At 35.5% G+C, this 21,824-nt stretch overlaps 1 protein-coding gene across 3 annotated transcripts in view; it reads left to right on the top strand.

Moving 5' to 3' along the window:
• Positions 1-21,824, top strand: part of sdk1b (sidekick cell adhesion molecule 1b) — a 373,118-nt gene that overhangs the window by 304,973 nt on the left and 46,321 nt on the right. For all 3 annotated transcript variants that reach the window (XM_073866164.1, XM_073866162.1, XM_073866163.1), the window contains 5 exons: positions 196-311; positions 2,983-3,172; positions 7,975-8,064; positions 16,843-17,046; positions 17,388-17,589. In XM_073866164.1, the coding sequence (XP_073722265.1) occupies positions 196-311; positions 2,983-3,172; positions 7,975-8,064; positions 16,843-17,046; positions 17,388-17,589 (802 nt within the window). The remainder of the gene's footprint in view (positions 1-195; positions 312-2,982; positions 3,173-7,974; positions 8,065-16,842; positions 17,047-17,387; positions 17,590-21,824) is intronic.

A 21,824-nucleotide genomic window follows, 5' to 3' on the forward strand; every position in this document is an offset into this window, starting at 1 on the left:
ATTCAGATTGTTGAAAGTTCAGTCGTTACAGTCCCACCCTTCCAAGACATACGTCATGCAGTTAACGTTTTTATTAAATATTATAATGACACATGAATAAAAAAGGTTGACATGCACAGATAAATCATTATATACATTTGAGTATTCCAAAAAAAAAAAATAGTGCTAATTTTTGATTTTATGGTACATTTGCAGTTCCCTCTGGGGCTCCAGAAAACATGAGCGCAGAAGCGATGAGCTCCACGAGTATACTGGTCAACTGGGGTTCAGTCCCTGAACACCAGAAAAACGGCCAAATCCTTGGATATAAGGTACAGTAACTACATCAAAGGGAATGCATTAACACCCTTAAAATTCCTTAGAGGAATTCTTTAAAAAGGGTCCTAATATGTACCTTTGTAGTACTAATATGCACTTTTTGGGTACAAAGGTGTGCCTTTTTGAAAGGGTACTGTCCCAGTTACAACATTTGTACCTTTATTTCTTTGAGTGTACTGAACACTAATTTGAGTGAATTTGTATTGGATGTGAAGATTTTGGGGAAAAAATTGGAATTTAATTTATTAGCTGTGGGTTTTATTGCTATTGCTCATACTTTGGGGTTTAAATCAATCCCTTAAAATTTGGCAAGTTTACCTAATGGTGTGGCTTGTTGAGGAAAGTACTTTTTGCCTGATTTGATGATAACATCCTAAAGAATTACTTTGAAGAAAGCACCGGAATATCACGGAGACTAGGGGATTAAAAACAACTAATATCCACTTAGCAAGGCTTTTTTTAGAAAGCTCTTTCTTGGCAAGACCATTTTAGCAATTAAATTGTGTATTTGCACTTTTTTAGTGTAGCAAAACCAAATAGTTGTTGCTGAAGTGAAAGCAGTACACATTGAACATTGGGTCGTAAGCCAAAAACACCTTCCACATCGAATGGCATGCACCCAACTTAAAAAAGGTCCTTCTGGTTATCTTGGTTTGTTGCACATGGTTCATATCGAGTTCATACTGATATATATCGGTATAATCTGTTTAAAGCTGAAAACCATGTGAGCTGTTACTTGTCTAGGACTTTCTCAAGTTTCTCAAGTAGAATGACATGATGCAACATCATGAAATTGCTGAAACTGTTTTTTACACATACCGTAGGAAGAAACCGATTGATAAAATGCTTAGACTGTAAAAAGTGGGGGAAAAAAAACAATGAATTATTGATCACTTCATCAAGTCATGACCAAAAATAGGCAAAATGTGAACTTTTTAAATTTTAAACATGAACTTTAAAACTTTTTAATTTAAACTAGATTTTAGCATTTAAAGAGGACCTATTATCCAATTCACAATTTTATATTTCCTTTGGTGTGTAAGTGTGTATTAGTACATGTTAATGATATGCAAAAGTACAAATCCCAAAGTAAACAATGACGCGAGTTATTGTTTCCAGCATAAATCTCTTTTCTGACTACAACAAACACACAGATTGTAGGCAACAGTTTATGTGTTCATATTTAAAGAATTTACTACTGATTAAGGGGCGGTTCACATTTAACGTCTAAAACGGCGCGGAAAACGCGATCGTGGGTTGGTTCTTGTCACATGACCTGTGGTGCTTTTGCAGCATTTTAAAAAAAGTTTGGATGTTTTTAACTCGATGCGGTGCGGACGCGCCTGAAAAAACTATCGCGACGCACAGCGTCCGTGTCGCTTCCATTATGAGCGAAAGACGTGAAATGTGAATTGCCCCTAAACCATGATTCAAACACAAGTTTTGAGCAGTGCAGAGTAGCGCTTGTTGTTTGTCGTTTCTACGATCACAAATGCAGAAGTGGTTTTAATGTTTTAGTAGTCATTACCTTACCAATCTGTTACATCCTGCTTAAGCCGTGCTAGCAAACTTGATCAATCAGCTTGGTCATCCGCATTTTCTGGATCAGATTTGGCTAGTATTGATAAAGTAGTAAAGACGATATCTTCCAAACATGTCAAAGAGCATCACATTTCTGGCTAACGACAGCGATATTCAGGCCAATAACAACATACTGGTTATCTGGCCAATCGGAGGACACTGCTCCTTTCTGAACGATGAGCTTAGCAACAGGCTTGTGCAGAATTCAGAACTGAATTGAGAATGACTCCTAAATTCCAATTCAATTCTTGAATTTGAATTGAATTTGAATTTATGTCAAAAACAGGATCTAGAATTACAATTCGAATTTGAATTAAAGGAAGCAAAATTGCAATTCAATAGAAATTCAAAGAAATGCTTATACATATTATACAGTAAATGAAGTGTTAAAAATGAAGCTTTCAGTATATGTCAGATATGATTGCATTACATATTCTATAAATATATTCGTTTGTACAGATTACATTTACAGGAAATGTTTTCCTCCAGCAATTAATTTTAAAAACTCTAGTCACATAACAAATAACTAAGTTTGATTTTTTGCAATTGTAATTTTATGGAACACGATGTAACATGACTTCATTTCCCAGAATGGTTTAATTTGACCAAGTATTTAAAATGGTTGCCAAACAATTTTCCAAAGTAATTTTCATAACACTGAATGTATGTGAGATTATTTCTGTTGTGTGACTGTGGAATTTCTTTGAATTGCCATGAATTTAATTCCACTTCCTGTCATGCCAAATACACAAAATAAAGTTTTTAGCAACATAATAGGTGCTCTTTAATGAGGAAATGCTGCCCTAAAGGTGTGTATGGTTGTAACATTAGGTACAATAGATACCTGCAATGTGCTCTTGGACTACTGTAGCTGCTGGTCAGTTGTTTACTGGTTGTTTAAGTCATGAAAGCCCTTCTCTACAGTTTTTATTTTTTTACCCATATGATTGTTTATAGCACACTGTTCCTCAATACATTACACGATTTGATGTATCATTTATGTCTATAGCACAAAATTGTAGTTTTTAGAACATTCTGTCTATTTCTGTGTGACTTAAATGTCTGATTTCCCTCTATAACTAGGTATTATACAAAGAAAAAGATTCAGAGCGGGCTCCCCAGGTTCAGCTGGTGAACGGGCACCAGGTTCACTCTCTTCTTTTGCGGGACCTGAGGAAGTTCATCTTGTATGAAGTCCAAGTGCTTGCGTTTACACGTGTCGGAGAAGGACCACCCAGCCTTCCCCCCACAACTGAGAGAACAAAGGAAGACGGTAAGCAACAAATAAAATTTGTGCATACGTGCATCATAATCCACTGAAACAATTGCAGAGTCACGCATGTCAAACAGCAAATTGTGCAGCCCCATGGCCGATTTTTTTTATGTTCCCAATGGTAATAACAAATCATATTTTTGTATGTATGTGCACAACACAAAGTTTTTTGTCGAGGTTGTTTAATATGAATTCAAACAATCACATTTGTACTGCTTTTACGCCAGTGGCGGTTAGGTTCATAAGTAGGAGTATTTTACATACAAATATTTTTTTCTAGTAATACTTTTTTGATATGACTCACATCTTACGAATTCATACAGTCTACACGGGATGCGAGCGGCACAACAAAACAATACAACCCAATAACAACAACCTCACTAATTAAATAGGGTTCTAACCTTAACCACATGTTTTTTCCAAAGGTTTTTAAGCATATTGATATCTCAGATATACATTTTTGGTGATTTAAATACGCACTGCAAAAAATGACTTTGTTACTTCGTATTTTTGTCTTGTTTTCAGTAAAAATTAGGGCTGTCAAAAGATTAATCGTGATTAATCCCATCTAGAATAAAGATTTGTGTTTACGTAACATATGTGTGTACTGTGTATAATTATTATTTATATATAAAAACAAACACAATCATGTTTATATTTAAGAAAAATTGGATATATTTATATATGAATATTTATATGTATATTTATACATAATTTAAATTATATAAATGCATATACAATACATAAATGCAAATATTTCTTAAATATATACATGAATGTGTGTGTATTTATATATACATAATATTTACACACAGTATACACACATATGTTATGTAAACACAAACTTTTATTTTGGATGCGATTAATCGCGATTAATCTTTTGACAGCCCTAGGAAAAATATCTAAAAATAAGTCTAGTTTTTAGACAAAAAAATATCAACTTTAAGTAAATTAGTGCTTAAAACAAGCAAAAAAAATCTGCCAATGGAATGAGAATTTTTTTTTTTAAATAAGTTAACTTTTTTCATAAACACTTAATTTAAGAAAATTTTTCTTAATCTATTGGCAGATTTTTTTTTTTGCTTGTTTTAAGCACAAATTTGCTTAAATTTTATATTTATTGTCTAAAAATTAGACTATTTTCCTAGGTCAATTTGCTCATCAAGAAAATACATCTTAATTTAAGAATTTTTAGATATTTTTACTGAAAACAAGACAAAACTAGGTAAGAAAGTCATTTTTTACAGTGCGCTTGCAAGTTTTTAAAGGATTTTAACCTTTTTTTGCCATAGTTAGGTAAGCGCAGCTTCCAGACACGTCCATAACGGAGAAATGTGACACATTTAACATTGTCTTTTCCTCATGAATGTGCACACAAACTTTTTAAAAAATATTTATTTTCTTTAAAGAGTCATCCCTTATCCATTTGTTGGGTGTTATTGCTTTTCATTTGTGCAATTTAAGTCACAGAATTCCTACAAAGTATGTGGTCTTCCAAAATTGTGTATTTTTTGTCACATCCATAACATATGCATATTTCCCACATCTAATATAGAAAACACGCAAATAGGCTATGTTTCTGACGTCTGTACAAAAATATAAACAGATGGTTCAATATGTTGTTAACAAATCCATTCTCTAAGAATGAATGTTTCAAGTTTTGACTGAAAACATTTTGTCTCGTCTGCTGTCGTGTCGGGTGTAGGCACGGGGTTACAAATTCTCGTGAGATAAGGCTGATGTCCACACATAAATTGGGTCAAAATTAGACTTTGAGTGAAAGCTACCCATTTAGCAGATGTTCCTCCACACACCACACACCAGTACACACGCATTCAAAATGGTAACGCAAAGTTATGTGCTGCTTCATGCTCTGCTGGTTTCCAGCTGTGCCCGACATTCAGACTGGCATTACCTCCCACATGGCTCCAGACACACGTGTGCTCATACACCCGCCTGTCCTCCTGATGCCCTTACTGCTTGAAACCTCACCCTTGCTTTATTCACCTGTATGAACCACCTCTATATCTCTAGATGTATTAGTTCCTGACCGACAGGAAAGATAAAATCACTAAGGAGCTTCCTTTCATGTCTCAGTTGTTTCTCAGATACAGCAATGAGATGACATGGTGAAAATAAGATAAAAGCCTTATGCTATTCAGAATTATTTCCTGAGAAAATGACTTATATGTGCCTTAAAGTGTTAGCAGAGGTCTCAACAATGTCTTAAACTGCACACAGATTTGCCAATATACCAAAGTATACAATCGGAAGTCAGGATTTTTATATGATTTCACCAAGCTATGCTTTCTAAGTTGTGCAGTTGTTGTTACTATATGTCAACAAGTGTCTCATTTGTTTCAAGTTTCAGAATGAATTATAGGAAAAATTCAATTGATATATAAAGAATTAATGTTACAAAAAAGGTGAATGTTATGAAATGTCAGGGACATAGGACATATTTCAGTAGGCTATATGTAAAAAATATTACACCTGTTATTAATTATACAAAATAAAAGTTTGTGTTAACATAACATATGTGTGTATACTGTGTGTAAATATTATGTATATATAAATACACACACATTCATTTATATATTTAAGAAATAGTTGCTTTTATATACTGTATATACATTTATAAAATGTATATTATATATAAATATAAATATTAAATATATAAATATTAGGGCCGGGACTTGAACGCATTAATTAAGATTAATTAATTACACAAAAAATAACGCGTTAAATTTTTTTAACGCATTTTAATCACACTTATTTTTGCACCGCGGAACATTACTCATTGGATGAGTTTCGGCGGACCGAATATACTGGAGCACCAACTAGCGTTCATCATGACTTCAGACAACAACAAACCACAGTGAACATGAACGAAGAAGCTGATGAGATCGCTTTGGTTGGCCCCGTGGATGGGTATTTTTTTTAGAAAAAAACGAACGGATGGAAGGGTCGATAAGAGCATGGTTGTGTGTAAGCTATGCAACAAGGAATTCGCATATCACCACAGCACATCGAGCCTCAAGTATCATCTCAATGCAAAACATATAGCAGCTAGTGTGGACGTTAGCCCGACTCATAGTAAAACGACTTGGTTGAACAAAAATAAACAATATTTTGTTGCTTAAGCTTATGTATTCAGTCATTATTCATGGTATACTAAAAATCCATGTGAAAATGTAACTTCTCAATGTTCTCAGGTCAAATATTTATATGTGATGAAAATGTGATTAATTTCGATTAATTAATTACAAAGCTTCTAATTAATTAGATATTTTTTTTAATCAAGTCCCGGCCCTAATAAATATAAAAAAATTCTTAAATATAAACATGATTGTGTGTGTTTTTATATATAAATAATATTTATACACTGTACACAAACATATGTTATGTAAACACAAACTTTTAATCACGATGTGATTAATCACAATTTCTATACATATATGCATATATGAAGAGTTTCGTTGCAAAACGAGATAAATCCATTTTTAACATTTTTTTGTCAAAACATGTTTATTATTATGTTATCATGTTATTATTTTGTTTTATGGTGCTACTTAGCTGTATTTTTTAAGTTGTGAAGGTTAAATCAAAACAAACCAACTGCAGTTGAATTGATATTAATTGAAATGCACAACCAAAAAACGAGATTTCTGAACAATTAAATAAACGGATTTATCTCGTTTTGCAACGAAACTCTTCATATATATAGATATATTTAAATAAACGTGGGGAAGCGTTTTATCTTAGCAAGATAACTTGTCAATGGCAGGGAAAGAGTTATTAAGTTTTATATATATATATATATATATATATATATATATATATATATATATATATATATATATATATATATATATATATATATATATATATTAATAGCACACATTAAACACACATAAATTATGTAAACATTTTATTTTGTATGAGATTAATCGCGATTAATCGCTTGACAGCTCTAATTTTGATATTTGAGGAGTTGTTTAACAATTTCCTTAATTGTTTTAGACATTCTGAAAATGCAAAAAATACGTTCAGAAAAACAGGAAACAGGCTTTGATTTTGTTTATGCAGAATATAATATCTTATTTTCTTTGAGAAATGATGCAGATATTTCCTGACAGTTCACCTTACCGCGAGTCCTCTGAGTGAAGAAAGAGCGACCTCTGAGCAATAAAATTTCTTTTGAAACATTTCTCTGAAGAAATATGTGCTTGCACGTATGCAATATTTTTCCACAGCAGACGGAAGTAAACGCTGCCATCTTCCCATTTTAAATGAGAGACAGCGTTTATATGTGGACTGTTGAGTCTCGCCAGCAGAATGACAAATGCCCCATTTCTGTCATTTTTCTTAATCGGCTCAATGGAACGATATTCAGACGAAAATATACAGAAATAAAAGGGATACTGGGATGTCTATGTTCCTAGTCTCTCTCTCTTTCCTCACACACATGCACATATCCACAAAACTAGTGGATTAGCAGTGTTGTTGGCCGAGTGTCCAATAGCAGAATTAAATGTGTTTGATGAGGGATTATAAATCACTAATATTTATATTTATGGATTTAAAGTTAACAGTGAGACTGCAAGTATTTGTATGAAGAGATTAAAATGTTGTTTGTCGTGGCTGAGATTAAAGCTTAGGCCTGGCAAACATATTTTTTGAATTGTTTGAAATATGATATTTATAAAAAAAAAACATGTAAAATGTGAACTACAGTAATCTGTTTTTAAATACTACACTGTATCTCTCTCTCTCTCTCTCTCTCTCTCTCTCTCTCTCAGTTCCTGGTCCACCTGTCAGGTTGGTGTTTCCAGACGTGAGACTCACATCTGTCAGGGTTGTCTGGCAGCCTCCCTCTGAGCCAAATGGTATTATTATGGGTAAGAGAAACCATAAACCTCACACCCCTTCATACACATATACATGGTTAGCTAGCTATACAAAAGGGAACATATCAAGAACTTCTATTGTTATTATGTGATGCTTATTATAAAAGTAATCTCAAAAACTAAAATATCTTTATCCTATTTAAAGAACTGTATGCATGTACATAATCTACATCTACATATATACATCTATATGTATATGTATATAAACATATACTAGGGCTGCAGAATATTTAACAAAACATTACTTTGAATTTTACCGGAAAATTAATTAAAATGCATGAAAATATAAGGTGTGATTTATTTTTGTTTTATTTATGCTTTATTTATTTATGTTTAATTAATGTCTAGGGATGTGCGCTGCGACAAATTTAGCAGTCGTTTGAACAAAAAGTTTGTAACCGACTAGTCGACTTGTCTGAAAGGAAAGAAAAAAAGGCAGTCCAAAAACCTGCATGTCTAAATAAAAATTATAAATATGTGGTGCGCTCGAGTTAGGTTATGCTTAACATAACACGTAATAGGTTATATTTTTAAAGGAAAACACCACTGTTTTTCAATATTTTACTATGTTCTTACGTCAACATAGACAAACTAATACATACCTGTCTTTTTTCAATGTGTGCTTTTAATCTTTGTACAGCGCCTCGTGAATGTGTTAGCATTTAGCCTAGCCCCATTCATTCCATAGGATCCAAACACGGATGAATTTAGAAGCCACCAAACACTTCCATGTTTTCCCTATTTATCTTCAGCAGGTTTTATTTCAATAAGGACCCAACTTTTACCCTTAACATGTAAATATGTTTTTCATTAATACAAACTTGCAAGACAATAGGCTGTAGCCTGGGTTGTCAAATTCTTGGGCTTCATAGCAAAAATGTACAGTATATGGTTTCAGAGAGAAATGGAGAGCGTGTTAGTATGGCATTACTTTGATTTTGTTCCCTGCACAATGGAAATGTACTTGTGGAGATCGGTTGATATGCGATTTCTTATTTCTGAAATTTGAGAAAAAATGAAATTTAGGAAAATTGCAAGGCCCTACATATATAAAAATGTTTTGTTTTCTTTCAAATACTCCACACTTTGCTCGTCTTTCCAGTGGTAATTTCTGAGACATGCCACTTGTGGTGTGACAGTTCTCAGTTGATACATGATCCATATGGATCATGACCCACGGTTCGGCTCGCATGCGATTCGCAAATTAATATGCAAAATGAAAAAGGGAAAGTTTATCATTGCACTCAAATGATTTTAAACAATTTATCAGCAAAAAGGCGCTAATATGAGCAGTTTTTTGTACGCACAGACGCACATGCAGTTAAATGTCCAATCAGACGTGATCATCCCCATGCCCTTCAAAGATCAGAACTCTTGATGTGTACTTTAGAGAAACTTTAAAGAAAGTTGCGCTACTGTGTCTCTTTTATCTATCAAAATACATTTGCCGAATAGAGCAATGAAAAACAACGTAATGTTTTTATGTGGAGCCACTGTTTATGTTGCGCTGTTTGGAATTCGCCCTTCGTCTGTGTGTGCACACACGGAGAGACGTGTTTCAAAAAGCAAGCGAACATAAAATCTTTCTGTTCTTGACACGAGTCAGGACACACAAACAAAATGATCTCGAAATACCACAGTATTGTTTTTCGAACAAAAACATTTGTTTATGCCTTAAGTTTATGTATAGATTAAGTAGAAACCAGGTCCATGTTTATCTTAAAGAGACAGTAACCTCAATTAACCTACTTAAGTCTGTGTCATTAATGTTAATCAAACAACCCAGAAACCCAAAAAGACAAAGAGAAAATCACTTCTGTAGCTCTAAAAAATAATAATTATGTTTAATTTATACAATAAAGACAGTGTTATTATTCATTTGATTTAATTTCTGCACCTAATGCTAATTTTAGACCATAATAAAATGCAACTTTGTTATTTTTTATAAATGTTTTGTAAATTTTTTATTTGTTATTTGATTTTCCCACCCCTTTTTTGCTGATCCGAAAAATTATCTGATCCCTGCGCAATTTTTAAATAATTTATTATATATTTTAAATATTTCAATTTAATGCGTTTTTAATCGAAATTAAAATGTAAAAAAAAATTTCTTGTAGTCGACTACCGTTTTAGGTGTCGACTAGTTGCAGCTGTAGCATTTAGTCGACCTAGTCTCACACATCCCTAATCTCTACATATATAGGCAACGATCTATGGAAAGGCCACTTGTAATATACTTTGATTCAGCGTGTGGCCATCCATTTTACCATTTGTGTTATGGTGGTAAACCATATGTTATTAAGTACAAAATAAATTTATATTATCAGACGTATATATCAGTTAATTAAAAACTGCAGTGTTTTAGTACTCCTTTGAATAAGCTATTTAACATAATACATGTTTTTCACAACACAAAAATAATGACTGAATTTATTAGTGTGACAGAGGTTTTGCTTGTAACCATTGCCAACTGGGCCATTAAAGCGCATTTAAACATTACTATTAGAGTCAGCACTGAAGTGTTGCATTGGACTCAGAATGACTGAACTTGTTGTACAGCACATCTGCCTTCCAAACCCTGTGTATGTGTGTTACGAGATTTTCGTGTATTGGGATTTTGAAAGGCGATGAGATTATACCGACTCAGTTATGCCGTTGTCAAGATTATGGGTCATTCGGGCGCTAGTGTGCGGCTATAGATGACTGGATTATAGACACTTAACCACCCGTGATGGATCATATAATCCTTTAATAGTGATATAAATGTGAAGCCTCTTTACCTCGAATGATCTCCTGCCTTCTGTCTCCATCGTGCACACGCTCGCACACAGAGCTCCCCTCTGATTGGATCAATCGTTCCCTATAGGATTGAGCGATACGAGCCGCAGATCCTCAATCAGAGCGGACCTGTCAGTGTTCCAACGCTCATTTTATCATCTCAGATCTTTGTAATATATTTCATACACTGGGATTTGCAGTTAATGTGACTTTCACAAAGTGTATGTCATTGTTCTGTGATTGCGCTCAACAGCAGTCGATTGCTCGCGCAATTACCGCGCGTCTGTCCGTACAGTGCGAATGAAGCGGTGACCTTCAGTAGATTTCAGTCATCAAATCCATAAACCATTTAAGGCCAGAACTGGATCATGTCTGTATTGCATTAAAGACGTGACTTGCCGCCACTGGTTTAATGCGCGTATACATTACTGTTGTTTTATTGCAGTTTAACCTTTCATCGTGGCTCTCAGATGAGTTTCAATGGGAATGTATTGAAAACGAGAGACTGATGGTGAATATTGATTGGTGGAGGTCTTGTTGTGTTTCATTTCACTCCACCCTTTAATATCTCTCTCTCTTGTACTCGTTCTTTCTCTCTCTCTCATAATTACACTCTTTCATTTTCTATCTCTGTCTCTCCCGTTCGTTTTTCATTCATTGTCAGCCTATTTCATTGTATTTTTTTTCACAGTTTCAATTTAAGTGAGATTTATTGGCATAATAGAAACTGTGCATTTTGTTACGTAAACTTTGCAGCATAGAAAGACTAGTGAATGGCATGGTGCCGAATAACTTTGCATAACTTATGGAAATGACACATTGTACACTATGGGCCAAAATTAATAAACTACTGTCAGGATTTACTAAAGACACGCAGTAGTGTGTAGTTGTTTTTGTGACTGATCTTATTGCATATGCACTTGTATCCTGTCAGAACTGTACAAAATTTTACCTTTTCTGTCGTTAAGTTTCCGTTTTGTACCTTTACATGTATACTAAACATAATACAATGTTGTACCTTTTTGGGTACATTACTATACCTTTAGGATCTATTGTGCACCTTTAAAGGTACAGTTAACTGTTTTGTACCCCTAAAATAAACCGGTACAAAATTGTTCCTTATGGTACAGGTACACAATAGGTCCAATGCAGATTGACCACCCAAATTAAGACTACATACAGCCGGGAAAATAAGTATTTGACACATCAGCATTTTTATCAGTAAGGGGATTTCTAAGTGAGCTATTGACACAAAAATTCCACCAGATGTAGCCATCAAGCCAAACATTGAAGAAATCAGAACATTTAAGTATACAAGTTGAGTCATAATAAATAAAGTAAAATGACACAGAGAATAAGTATTGAACACACTTTATTTAATACTTTGTAGAAAAGCCTTTGTTGGTGAATACAGCTTCTAGACACCTCTTGTATGGAGAGACCAGTCATTTTCATTGCTCATGAGTGATTCTGGCCCATTCTTCCACAAAAACGGTCTTTAAATCTTGAAGTTGCCTTGGGCCTCTTTTATGTATTATCAGCTGGTAAATCACTACATGTAATAAAATGAAAAACATGCAGTTTCATACACTGTAAAAATTCTTTCCTGCCTTAAAAGTAATTTTAACTTACTATTATTTATCTTGACAAGAGATGAGTTGATACAACTTATAAATTAAGTTGACTTATTTTAACTATACTTCATAGTCAAGATAAATAATAATAAGTTAAAATGACTTGTAAATTCGAGTTGATTACACAAAAAAATTTAAGGCGCAAAGATTTTTTTACAGTGTAAGGCATAAATAGAGCTTCTAATGAATATAATAAAAATAGTGCAGGGGCGAATAAGATTAGCTGAAAAGATAAACACACACAAAAAACCTAGACAAATACTTGAAATATTTAATAACAACAGCAGTAAATACTGTCAAGACATACTGTCAACTTTTTATGCAGATTGTATTTTATAAGCTTGATCATGTTCACTGTTAAAAGTGATTTAAAGGTGCTAATTTACTGACAAATGTCTAGTGGCTATTATTGTTGCGCAAAAGTAGGCATTAATATGATGCGCGAGGGCAAACTTCTCCCCTGAGGGTTCGCACAAAACTGGACTTGCGCTCTCATGGGGCGTACACACCAAAATCAGTGATTTGCTTGAGTAGATTTCATACAAAGTTAATGCAAAGACGCAAATAGACGCAAACTCGTGCGGGGCAATGTGAATGACGCGTGTGAGTGTGTGTCTATGCTTAGACTGCGTCCTGTGTGTTTGCATTCATCAGTGTTTGAGTTCTCTATTCCTATGTTGTGCTGGGTGCAGGAAGCGCTCATTGGAGTAGTTTCCCAGTGTCGCATTGCGCACTGTTTGTCATAAAACTACAATAATAAAATTATATTCAACCTGGCAAAGTATCTAGTGGCATTGGCTGTCTTACCCGCAACAGCTGAAATCTACATGCATTTGGCGGGTTGATGGGTGTTATTTTAAAGCCCTGGTTGTATACCAATAAAGATACATGAATGAACCTTTAAGGGTACCACCCTAGTGACAGAAAAGGTACAGTTTTACATTTTTGTAAAGGTTTTTCTGACAGTGTAGGAATTTCCAGCATGCCAGTTTAAAGTTTAATCCCTCCCAGAAAATGCTCTTCTTTAAATATATAAACATACAACAGACCATCTGCTTTCAAAAAAAAAAAAAAAAACGTTTCATCCTACCTTCATCAGTTCCCTTTTTATCACCTCTCAAATATGGGTAGTTTTTTCAAAAACACAAAATTTTGAAAAAAAAAGGCTGAGATAATTCCAGTTTTGGAAAGGACTTTTGATAGAGATCAGACGCAGAGTGATCCTCAAAACCTAGACAGACATACAGCTGTTTGCCCTGGTGGATAATAGCGGTATTGCGGATTATAGCGGGAAAAGAGTTAAATAAAACACGCAATGCAAATTACTATGGTTTACGCTCGTGAATTTACTGGTATTTCTGCCAGTATTTAACACCTAAAAAACATTTGTTGGTCATTATGAAAATTAGATGTTGCATCTGCATTTCTTAAAGGGACAGTAAGTAGGATTTTAAGTGTTTTATTAATCAAAATCAATGTCTTTATTTATAAATATGTTCTCATTGGTGTCAAATGACCTCTGCCAGTGATCTGACTTTTCTTTGTAGGCTTAGAATTTCTCCTCTTTACTTACATTGAACGGGTAAGTCCAAGGAGGCATCTATATCGTTCCACCGTATTGATAAACTATAATAGCAGAGAGAGACAAAAAGCACTAGCCTACCAACGCGTTTCCACAACGCGTTTTCATTCAGAACACGTGAACCAGCTGAAAAAGGTTAAGAACCACTGCTCAAGAGAATTGATTGCTAATTTTATAGCAACAGTTTGGGAAGGGACTGTTTCTATTCCAACATGATAATGTCCCATGCACAAAGCAAGGTTCAAAAAGAATTACTTTAATGACTTGTACACGGCGGTACAGGCCTTTCGTACCAGAAAAAGGTCCCTCCAAAACTGTTGCAACAAAATTATTTAAAATGGTATTGATATAGCATTAATACCTGTATTTGTTTTGACTGGAATTACTGGAATAGATAAACGTGTTTATTAGAAGGGCCATCCCAATATTTTTTGTTCATATAGTGTACATAGGTATACAAGCTCTACAGTATGTGGATGGGCAGCTGTACATATATATTTGCTATGGTCAGACCAATCTCTCTGTGGTCTTTTCCCCTCCACTCCTTTCATGTCCTCTTTCATTCTCTGTCCTTCCCTCCTTTCTTCTCCTCTCTTTTTACCTCCTCTTTCCTCTTTTTCTCTCCTCTTCTGTGTTATCCTCTTTTACCATTGAGTGTCTGTTGTAATGTGTCCTGTGGTTAGGGATCAGTGATCACTGTGGTAACAGGGCGCACAAATAAAATGCTCCTGACTGAAGGGCCGCCGATTCGACCAATTACACGGCTTACTGCTCTCACCACGGCAACCCAGACTTTAAAAAATGAGTACCTAACCACCTGGCATGGATCACGGCTCTAGCATGATGAATGACGAAGAAAACAAAGCCTGAACAATTGAACAGATGACCATACTTTATCCCTCGCCCTCGTCTCTCCATTTCCACACCCAGCTACTCTTAATAACATCGAAGGAAAGGGAATAAAGCGTACTTGATTCCTGCCCCTAGCGTAACACACACAAAAGAGAAATACCATCAAAAGAAGGAGCTCCGAAACAAGCGAGAAAAGAAGAGGATTTTGCATTGGCCCCTCTGGGCTTTTTTGGGTTGGGTTAGCGATGGCCTCTTAATAAGTCGGGATCTGAGTACAGAGGAAAGGAAAGAAAGGGTGAATGAGAATCTAAGAAGACAAGACGAAGGACATAGATTTCCATTGAATTGAAATCGCACCCTCTGCCCCTTAGCGCCGTGCTAATCCTACCAAACGGTGCACGCCCCATGTGGCAGAGATTTAAAAAACTCTCATGACCCTTCACTGGATTCTTCCGTTTTACAAAACGCTGTACTTTCTTCCAAAATCATTTCAATAGCTTCAGATTAAAACATGCTTGTAGACTATAAAAACTTTCATAGGACGCTTTGGTCCTAGCGTCTACATTAAAATGAAATGAGCCATGTCGGTGGTTAGAGGAGGATTATTAATTCTTATGAAGAATGGCTTCTGTTGCAAACTTACATAATGACTTCAGGTATTTAACTCAAATGAGACGATGTTCAGTGCATATACAGGATAAATCATTGTATAGTAACTTAAAGGGATCTATCATATATTCAGCACAATGTGTGACACAAGTGTCTTTTGCTAGTTTCAACCGGCACAATTATAATTTTCACGTTTAACGTCACGTTGTTTAAATAGCAAATGCATTTGCGCCCAATTTTGTGCCCGTGGCCTCAAAACGAGGCGTGTTCAGGTGCATTGTTGGCGCGGTGCTATTTTGACTAAGCCATTGACCAACTAAAACCTGGTCTAAAGTCAATGGCGCAATATTGTTTTTGTTATTTAAATAGCGCGTTAGTAATATGCGCCTATAAACTGGACGAACGCGCGGGTTTGCTTATCACACACATGGATGCGCAACAGCACAAAAACGCTTTTAAATATGAAAAATTACAGGATTAAAATGAAAAAAACTATTACTCAGTCTCTTGGACATAAATGAGGACCGATTATGAGACGTAAGAAGGCGTAAAGAGCTGCTTCACCTGTAGCCTGGTACGTAATTAAATGCTTTGCATTTAAAAATATATGCATTTGTTTAATGTTTTTTAAATGCTACCCCACAGATTTATTGTATATGATGACTCTGTACCTGTGGATATGGTAAGATGAAACATTTTTAAATAATGCTTTTTAAAAAACATGGCGCTGTCCGAGTGCTGAAACGGCTCTCCGCACGTTTGTAAATTTTTTATCTCTTGTTTTTTCAAATAAAGTATTTTTAAAATACAAACCTTTTCTTGCATATTTGCAAATTATTTTATATAAATCCATGCTGATTAAAGCATAAAAAACTTGAAAAGTGCTACATTTAGGTAAATTTAGAACAGATAAAAATGTGCGATTTAATTTGCGATTAATCGCGAGTTAACTCATGAAATCATGCGATTAATCTAGATTAGATATTTTAATCTATTGACAGCCCTAGTTTAAATAAAAGTTAACCATTGGTTATTGTTTCTTCTCAATAGACCTTAGTCATCGCCATATTTAACGCAAAAACAAAAATGTACATTTATGCATGTAGCAGACGCTTTAACAACACAAAGTGACTACGCATTCAAGCTACTGTTTACATTTTTATTAGTATGTGTTTCCAGGGAAACGAACCCACAAACTTTGTTACCAATTGAACCTAATGAATACCATATTTTTCCTAATGTTATTCCAGAGCCGGACAAAGGATTACTTTGTACTCCAGCAGGTTTGACCTTATTTCGTCTTTGTTATTATGGGTTATCAGATTTCTTACCGACTGGATGTCAATGATCCTAACAAGTTCACCACGGTTGAGGTGGGGTCCAACGCTCGGCAGTTTACAGTGACGGGATTGAGCCCAGAGTCTGCATACGTATTTCAAATCACAGCACGCACACAGCAGGGCTGGGGACCACCGGAGGAAGCGGTCGTCATAACAACGGAGAAAAGAGGTAAGAAAGAACATCTGGAATTGCTAATTGCTTGCTGAAAATAACAACTCATGTCGACTTAAGGTGATCAAGATTGAATTTAAAACATGGTAGCTGGTTTATGTTTGGTCCAAAGTGGTCTACCAGGCCAATACCATCAAGCTATAGATCTTGATACAGTAGCTAAAGACTAGTCACTATCTGAAACTGTATTTTTACCCCAGATTGTGAATGATCTGTTTGTGAAACGCCAACCATACAGCGCATTACCAAATCACCATGTGGCCCTTTGGAGCCCAATCCGTGCCCGTTTAGCCCCAAGACACGTGCATATGTGATACCTCGTTATGAATTTCCCACAGAGCGTCCACAGCCGCCTCGCCGGCTGACGGTGCCACAGAAAGGGGTGGAGTCTCGTAAGCTTCGACTACAGTGGACGGCGGGCGGGGACGGGTCGTCCCCTGTGCGCTACTACACCCTGCAGACGTCGGAGCTGCCAGATGGAGAATGGAAGATCCACACGTCCTCCATCGGTCATAACAACACCTCCTGGGACGTGGATAGGTAAGACACGCACACATATCTCTCCCTGATTAGTCATAACTGCCTGTGAGGCAATGACTGATGCACACACAAACATGAGCTTTCACTATTTATAGCATAATGTTGTTTAGCACCAACAGGCTGCATGCATTTAAATATACAGAGTACAGTCATGGTACGTTTGGATCTTAGTAGTCTGACATGCGAATAACTGAAGATATGGTTTAACAATGAACTCTTGTGTTGCACAGTAAACCAAATTAAAAAGTACTATGGTAATACCATGCTTTATTGTTATTTATTTATTTGTTTATTTTTGGCCATGTACTGTTGTAGTACACTGAAAATACCTTGAGGTACCATGTACACTGTTAAAAATTTTTTTACTATTTACAATTTTGACGCACTTTGTCGCAACTCATGACTAGTTAGAATTTAAAATAGTAAGTTAAAATGATCTGATTATACTTTAAGGCAGTGTTTCCCAATCAGGGGGCCGGGGCTCACAGGGGGGCCTCAGCAGATTTCCAAGGGGGCCTATAGATGACTTAAAATTATAAAAAAATGGACAAAACAAGCATTAAAATAAGCTAAAAACAAGCAATATTCAAGATGTTTATTTTTTGGGCCATTTTAGTAGCGAATACACATCTGTCTAGTCATTCCAAGCTCTAGTTAATTTTATTAAATATTGTTGTGGGCAACTAGGGGGCCTTGAAGTGAAAAAGGTTGGGAATCACTGCTTTAGAGCATGTTTTCAAAACCGGGGTTTGGGTTCGCTGGGGAATTTCAGGAGGTTTGTGAGTTGATGAGACAAATGAATCAATTCAAATTAATTTATAAAATGTAAATAAATAATTAAAAAATAAAAATCTGGAAAAAAACACTAAAAAATATATTTTTTATTTGTTTAATCTGCATGTTATGTACCAATACACAATACAAAAATATATCAGAAACTCGGACAGATACGTTTAATGTACCCATTAAAGAAAATGACCAGAGGAAGGTCCAATAAGAGGTAACATATAACAATAATTGCGTGACAATAGTTATAATAATTGCTTAAAATACTACTGATAAAAACTGTTTCTTAGGTTAAACATGCAAATGTTCTTTAAAATAATTCAAATATTTATTTTAAATCTCAAGGTGTACTTTAAGTAAATAATTTAGGTTAAGGGGGTTTGGCTTACAAAAAAGTTTGAGAACCCCAGCTTTAAACCTTTACATTTCAGAGGCCCCCCTGGTTCATCCCTTTATGGCCCCCCAAATAAAATTTATGACATCAAACATTCTAAACTTAAAGGTTTAGTTAGTTTTCTTTAAAAAAATCCAGATAATTTACTCACCACCATGTCATCCAGGGTCTTGGTGTCTTTCTTTGTTCAGTCCAGAAGAAATTATGTTTTTTGAGGAAGACATTCCATGATTTTTCTCATTTTAATGGACTTTAATGGACACCAACACTTAACAGTTTTAATGCAGTTTAAAATTGCAGTTTTAAAGGAATCTAAACGATCCCAAACGAGGCATAAGGGTCTTATCTAGCGAAATGATTGTCATTTTTGGCAAGAAAAATAAAAAATATGCACTTTTAAACCACAACTTTTCGTCTTCCTCCGGTCCTGTGACGAGGCAGTGCGACCTCATGTAATTGCGTAATGTCGTGGAAAGGTCACGTGTTACATATATGAAACGCACATTTGTGGACCATTTTAAACAATAAACTGACACAAAGACATTAATTAGTATCATTCCACATACAACAACGTCGGAACGGTCCTCTTTCTCCACACTTGTAAACACTGGGGCGTAGTTTCGCATACGTCATCCGTGACCTCTTGACGTGATGACGTATTACGTGAGGTCGCGCTGGCGCGTCACGGGACCGGAGGAGGACGAGAGGTTGTGGTTTAAAAGTGCATATTTTTGATTTTTCTATCGTTTTGCTAGATAAGACCCTTATGCGTCATTTGGGATCATTTAGAGTACTTTGAAACTGCAAAGTGTTGGGGTCCATTAAAGTCCATTAAAATGAGAAAAATCCTGGAATGTTTTCCACAAACAATATAATTTCTTCTCGACTGAACAATGAAAGACATCAACATTTTGGATGACATGGTGGTGAGTAAATTATCTGGATTTTTTTAAGAAAATAGACTAATACTAGGAATACTGAAAATTAGCTTACCCTCATGTCATCCAAAATGTTTATGTCTTTCTTTGTTTAGTTGAGAAGAAATAAAGTTTTTTTAGAAAAACATTCCAGGATTTTCTCCATATAGTGGACCTTATTGGACGTCAACAGTTTTCTCTCTCTCTCTCTCTCTGCACTAAATGTCAGTGCTGTGGTTTTAAGTTTTAAGATCAAGTTTTACCAAAACAAAGTTACTGTGTTGTTCTTTTTCACATTTTCTAGGTTCATAGAAGCACTAGGGACCCAATTATAGCACTTAAACATGGAAAAGTCAGATATTCGTGAGATGTCCACCTTAAACAAAACATATTAAATTATACAATGTAGTGCTGTTGGTTAGTAACCTTACTTTTTGAAGTTTTATTACACAGAATTTATAATTGTTTTGCTCCCCTGGCACCATCAGTTTGAGAATCACTGGTGTACAGTATATACCAGGATATAAATATAATAATGAGTCAGTGTACAATTGTATAAATCGACTTTACCATGGTAATACCATAGTACTGTTTTTGAAGAACTTAGGACTGTGTGCGTAGATATTAAAACGAGCATCTCACAATAGAACTGAATGAACTAAAGCTGAAATCTCTTGAAAAATAAACCTGTAAGACATTTTATACTACAGACATCCAGTGTGAGACAGATAAGACATCACATAGAAGAATAAAGAGAGAGAGAGAGAAGAGTGAGAGCGAGTGTGTTAGAGGCAGACTGCAATCATAATCAGTCTGACCATCAGGTGGCCTCATATCTAATCAAACATCCATTCAGCTCCGCCCGCTCGCTAACCTGTTTTCTGCCCTCCATCCTTCAGCACGCCGCATGTTCCTTCACCTGCCTGTTCTTCTTACCGTCATCTGCCTGATTCGCGCTGTCTTCCTCGCTCACGTCTCCAAACGTCCACATGCATTAACGCACAAGATTTATTGAGCTAAAGCACTTGAGAAGATGCTTACCACCAAACACCATTCCTCTCAACTTGTTGTCTAGTGGAACCGTTCCTGAATTCAGAACCCCTTGATTATCCACCTCCAACATGCCTGTCATTTTAATCATATTTTCTTGACATTTAATATAAGGCATCTTCACCCCACAGAGATGATTTCGAACGCCGTATATATGAGGAGCACTGATGCAAAAGCCTCTAAAAGCCATTTCTGTCAAAAATGAGATAATGATGTTAACGAATGCTCTCGGCACATATGCAATAGAATAATACTTTAAGTTTGTAAAATCAATACTAATAAAATATATTTAAAAACTGAAAACTACATAACAACATACATGTTTCACATGTATCACTCTCTTCTGTTCGTCTGTTTTTCCTTCTCACACTTTTATTCCTGTACGAAGCGGACGTTCTCAACCAAGAGGATGTTTGCATTCAAACCATCTTGATTCTCAGAGGAGGAAGTGCCTGCAGCTATTAAAACAGAAATGCCACTATCAGTCCTTGTCTTCAACGCCTAATTATAAACACACACACAAGTAAACAGCCACAATGACACAAGCACCCCTACAGACCTGTTTCTCAAAACCCTAATTGCTGACTCACAAACATTCACGCACACAGACACACACAGCACTGATGGCCCACTTTGATAAACTCTACCCATAACACCCTGCAGTGCCTCTCTCCCGTGTCCCTTCAAAGTCTGAAAAACAAAAACAAATCCATGATGACTAATGATAAATTAATTATGAGCTCAATCAGAAGCATCCAGAGTTGAGGATTTGCTAGAAAGTCACGTAGATGATTATAGTTGGCATGAAACCAAAATTGTGATTGTCTTTATTTCCCCAACATAAGGTATATTGGAAATTATATTGATTCTGAAATAAAAATTGGAAAAATTTAGGGTGGGACTTGATTTTTGTCCATCGGGAACTGATTGGATCGAAGTTGGATGTTGCTAACAAAACACAAGAATGATCAACTGTAGCGAGTCCCCAATAGTCCCACCCTCGTGCTGTACCTCGTGACTCGAAGTCCACAAGTACGCAGATAAATAATTTATGAAAATACTACAAAATTATTAAGTCATTTTTTAAT

The sequence above is a fragment of the Misgurnus anguillicaudatus genome, chromosome 3, assembly GCF_027580225.2.
Source record: "Misgurnus anguillicaudatus chromosome 3, ASM2758022v2, whole genome shotgun sequence".
Taxonomy (NCBI): Eukaryota; Metazoa; Chordata; class Actinopteri; order Cypriniformes; family Cobitidae; genus Misgurnus; species Misgurnus anguillicaudatus.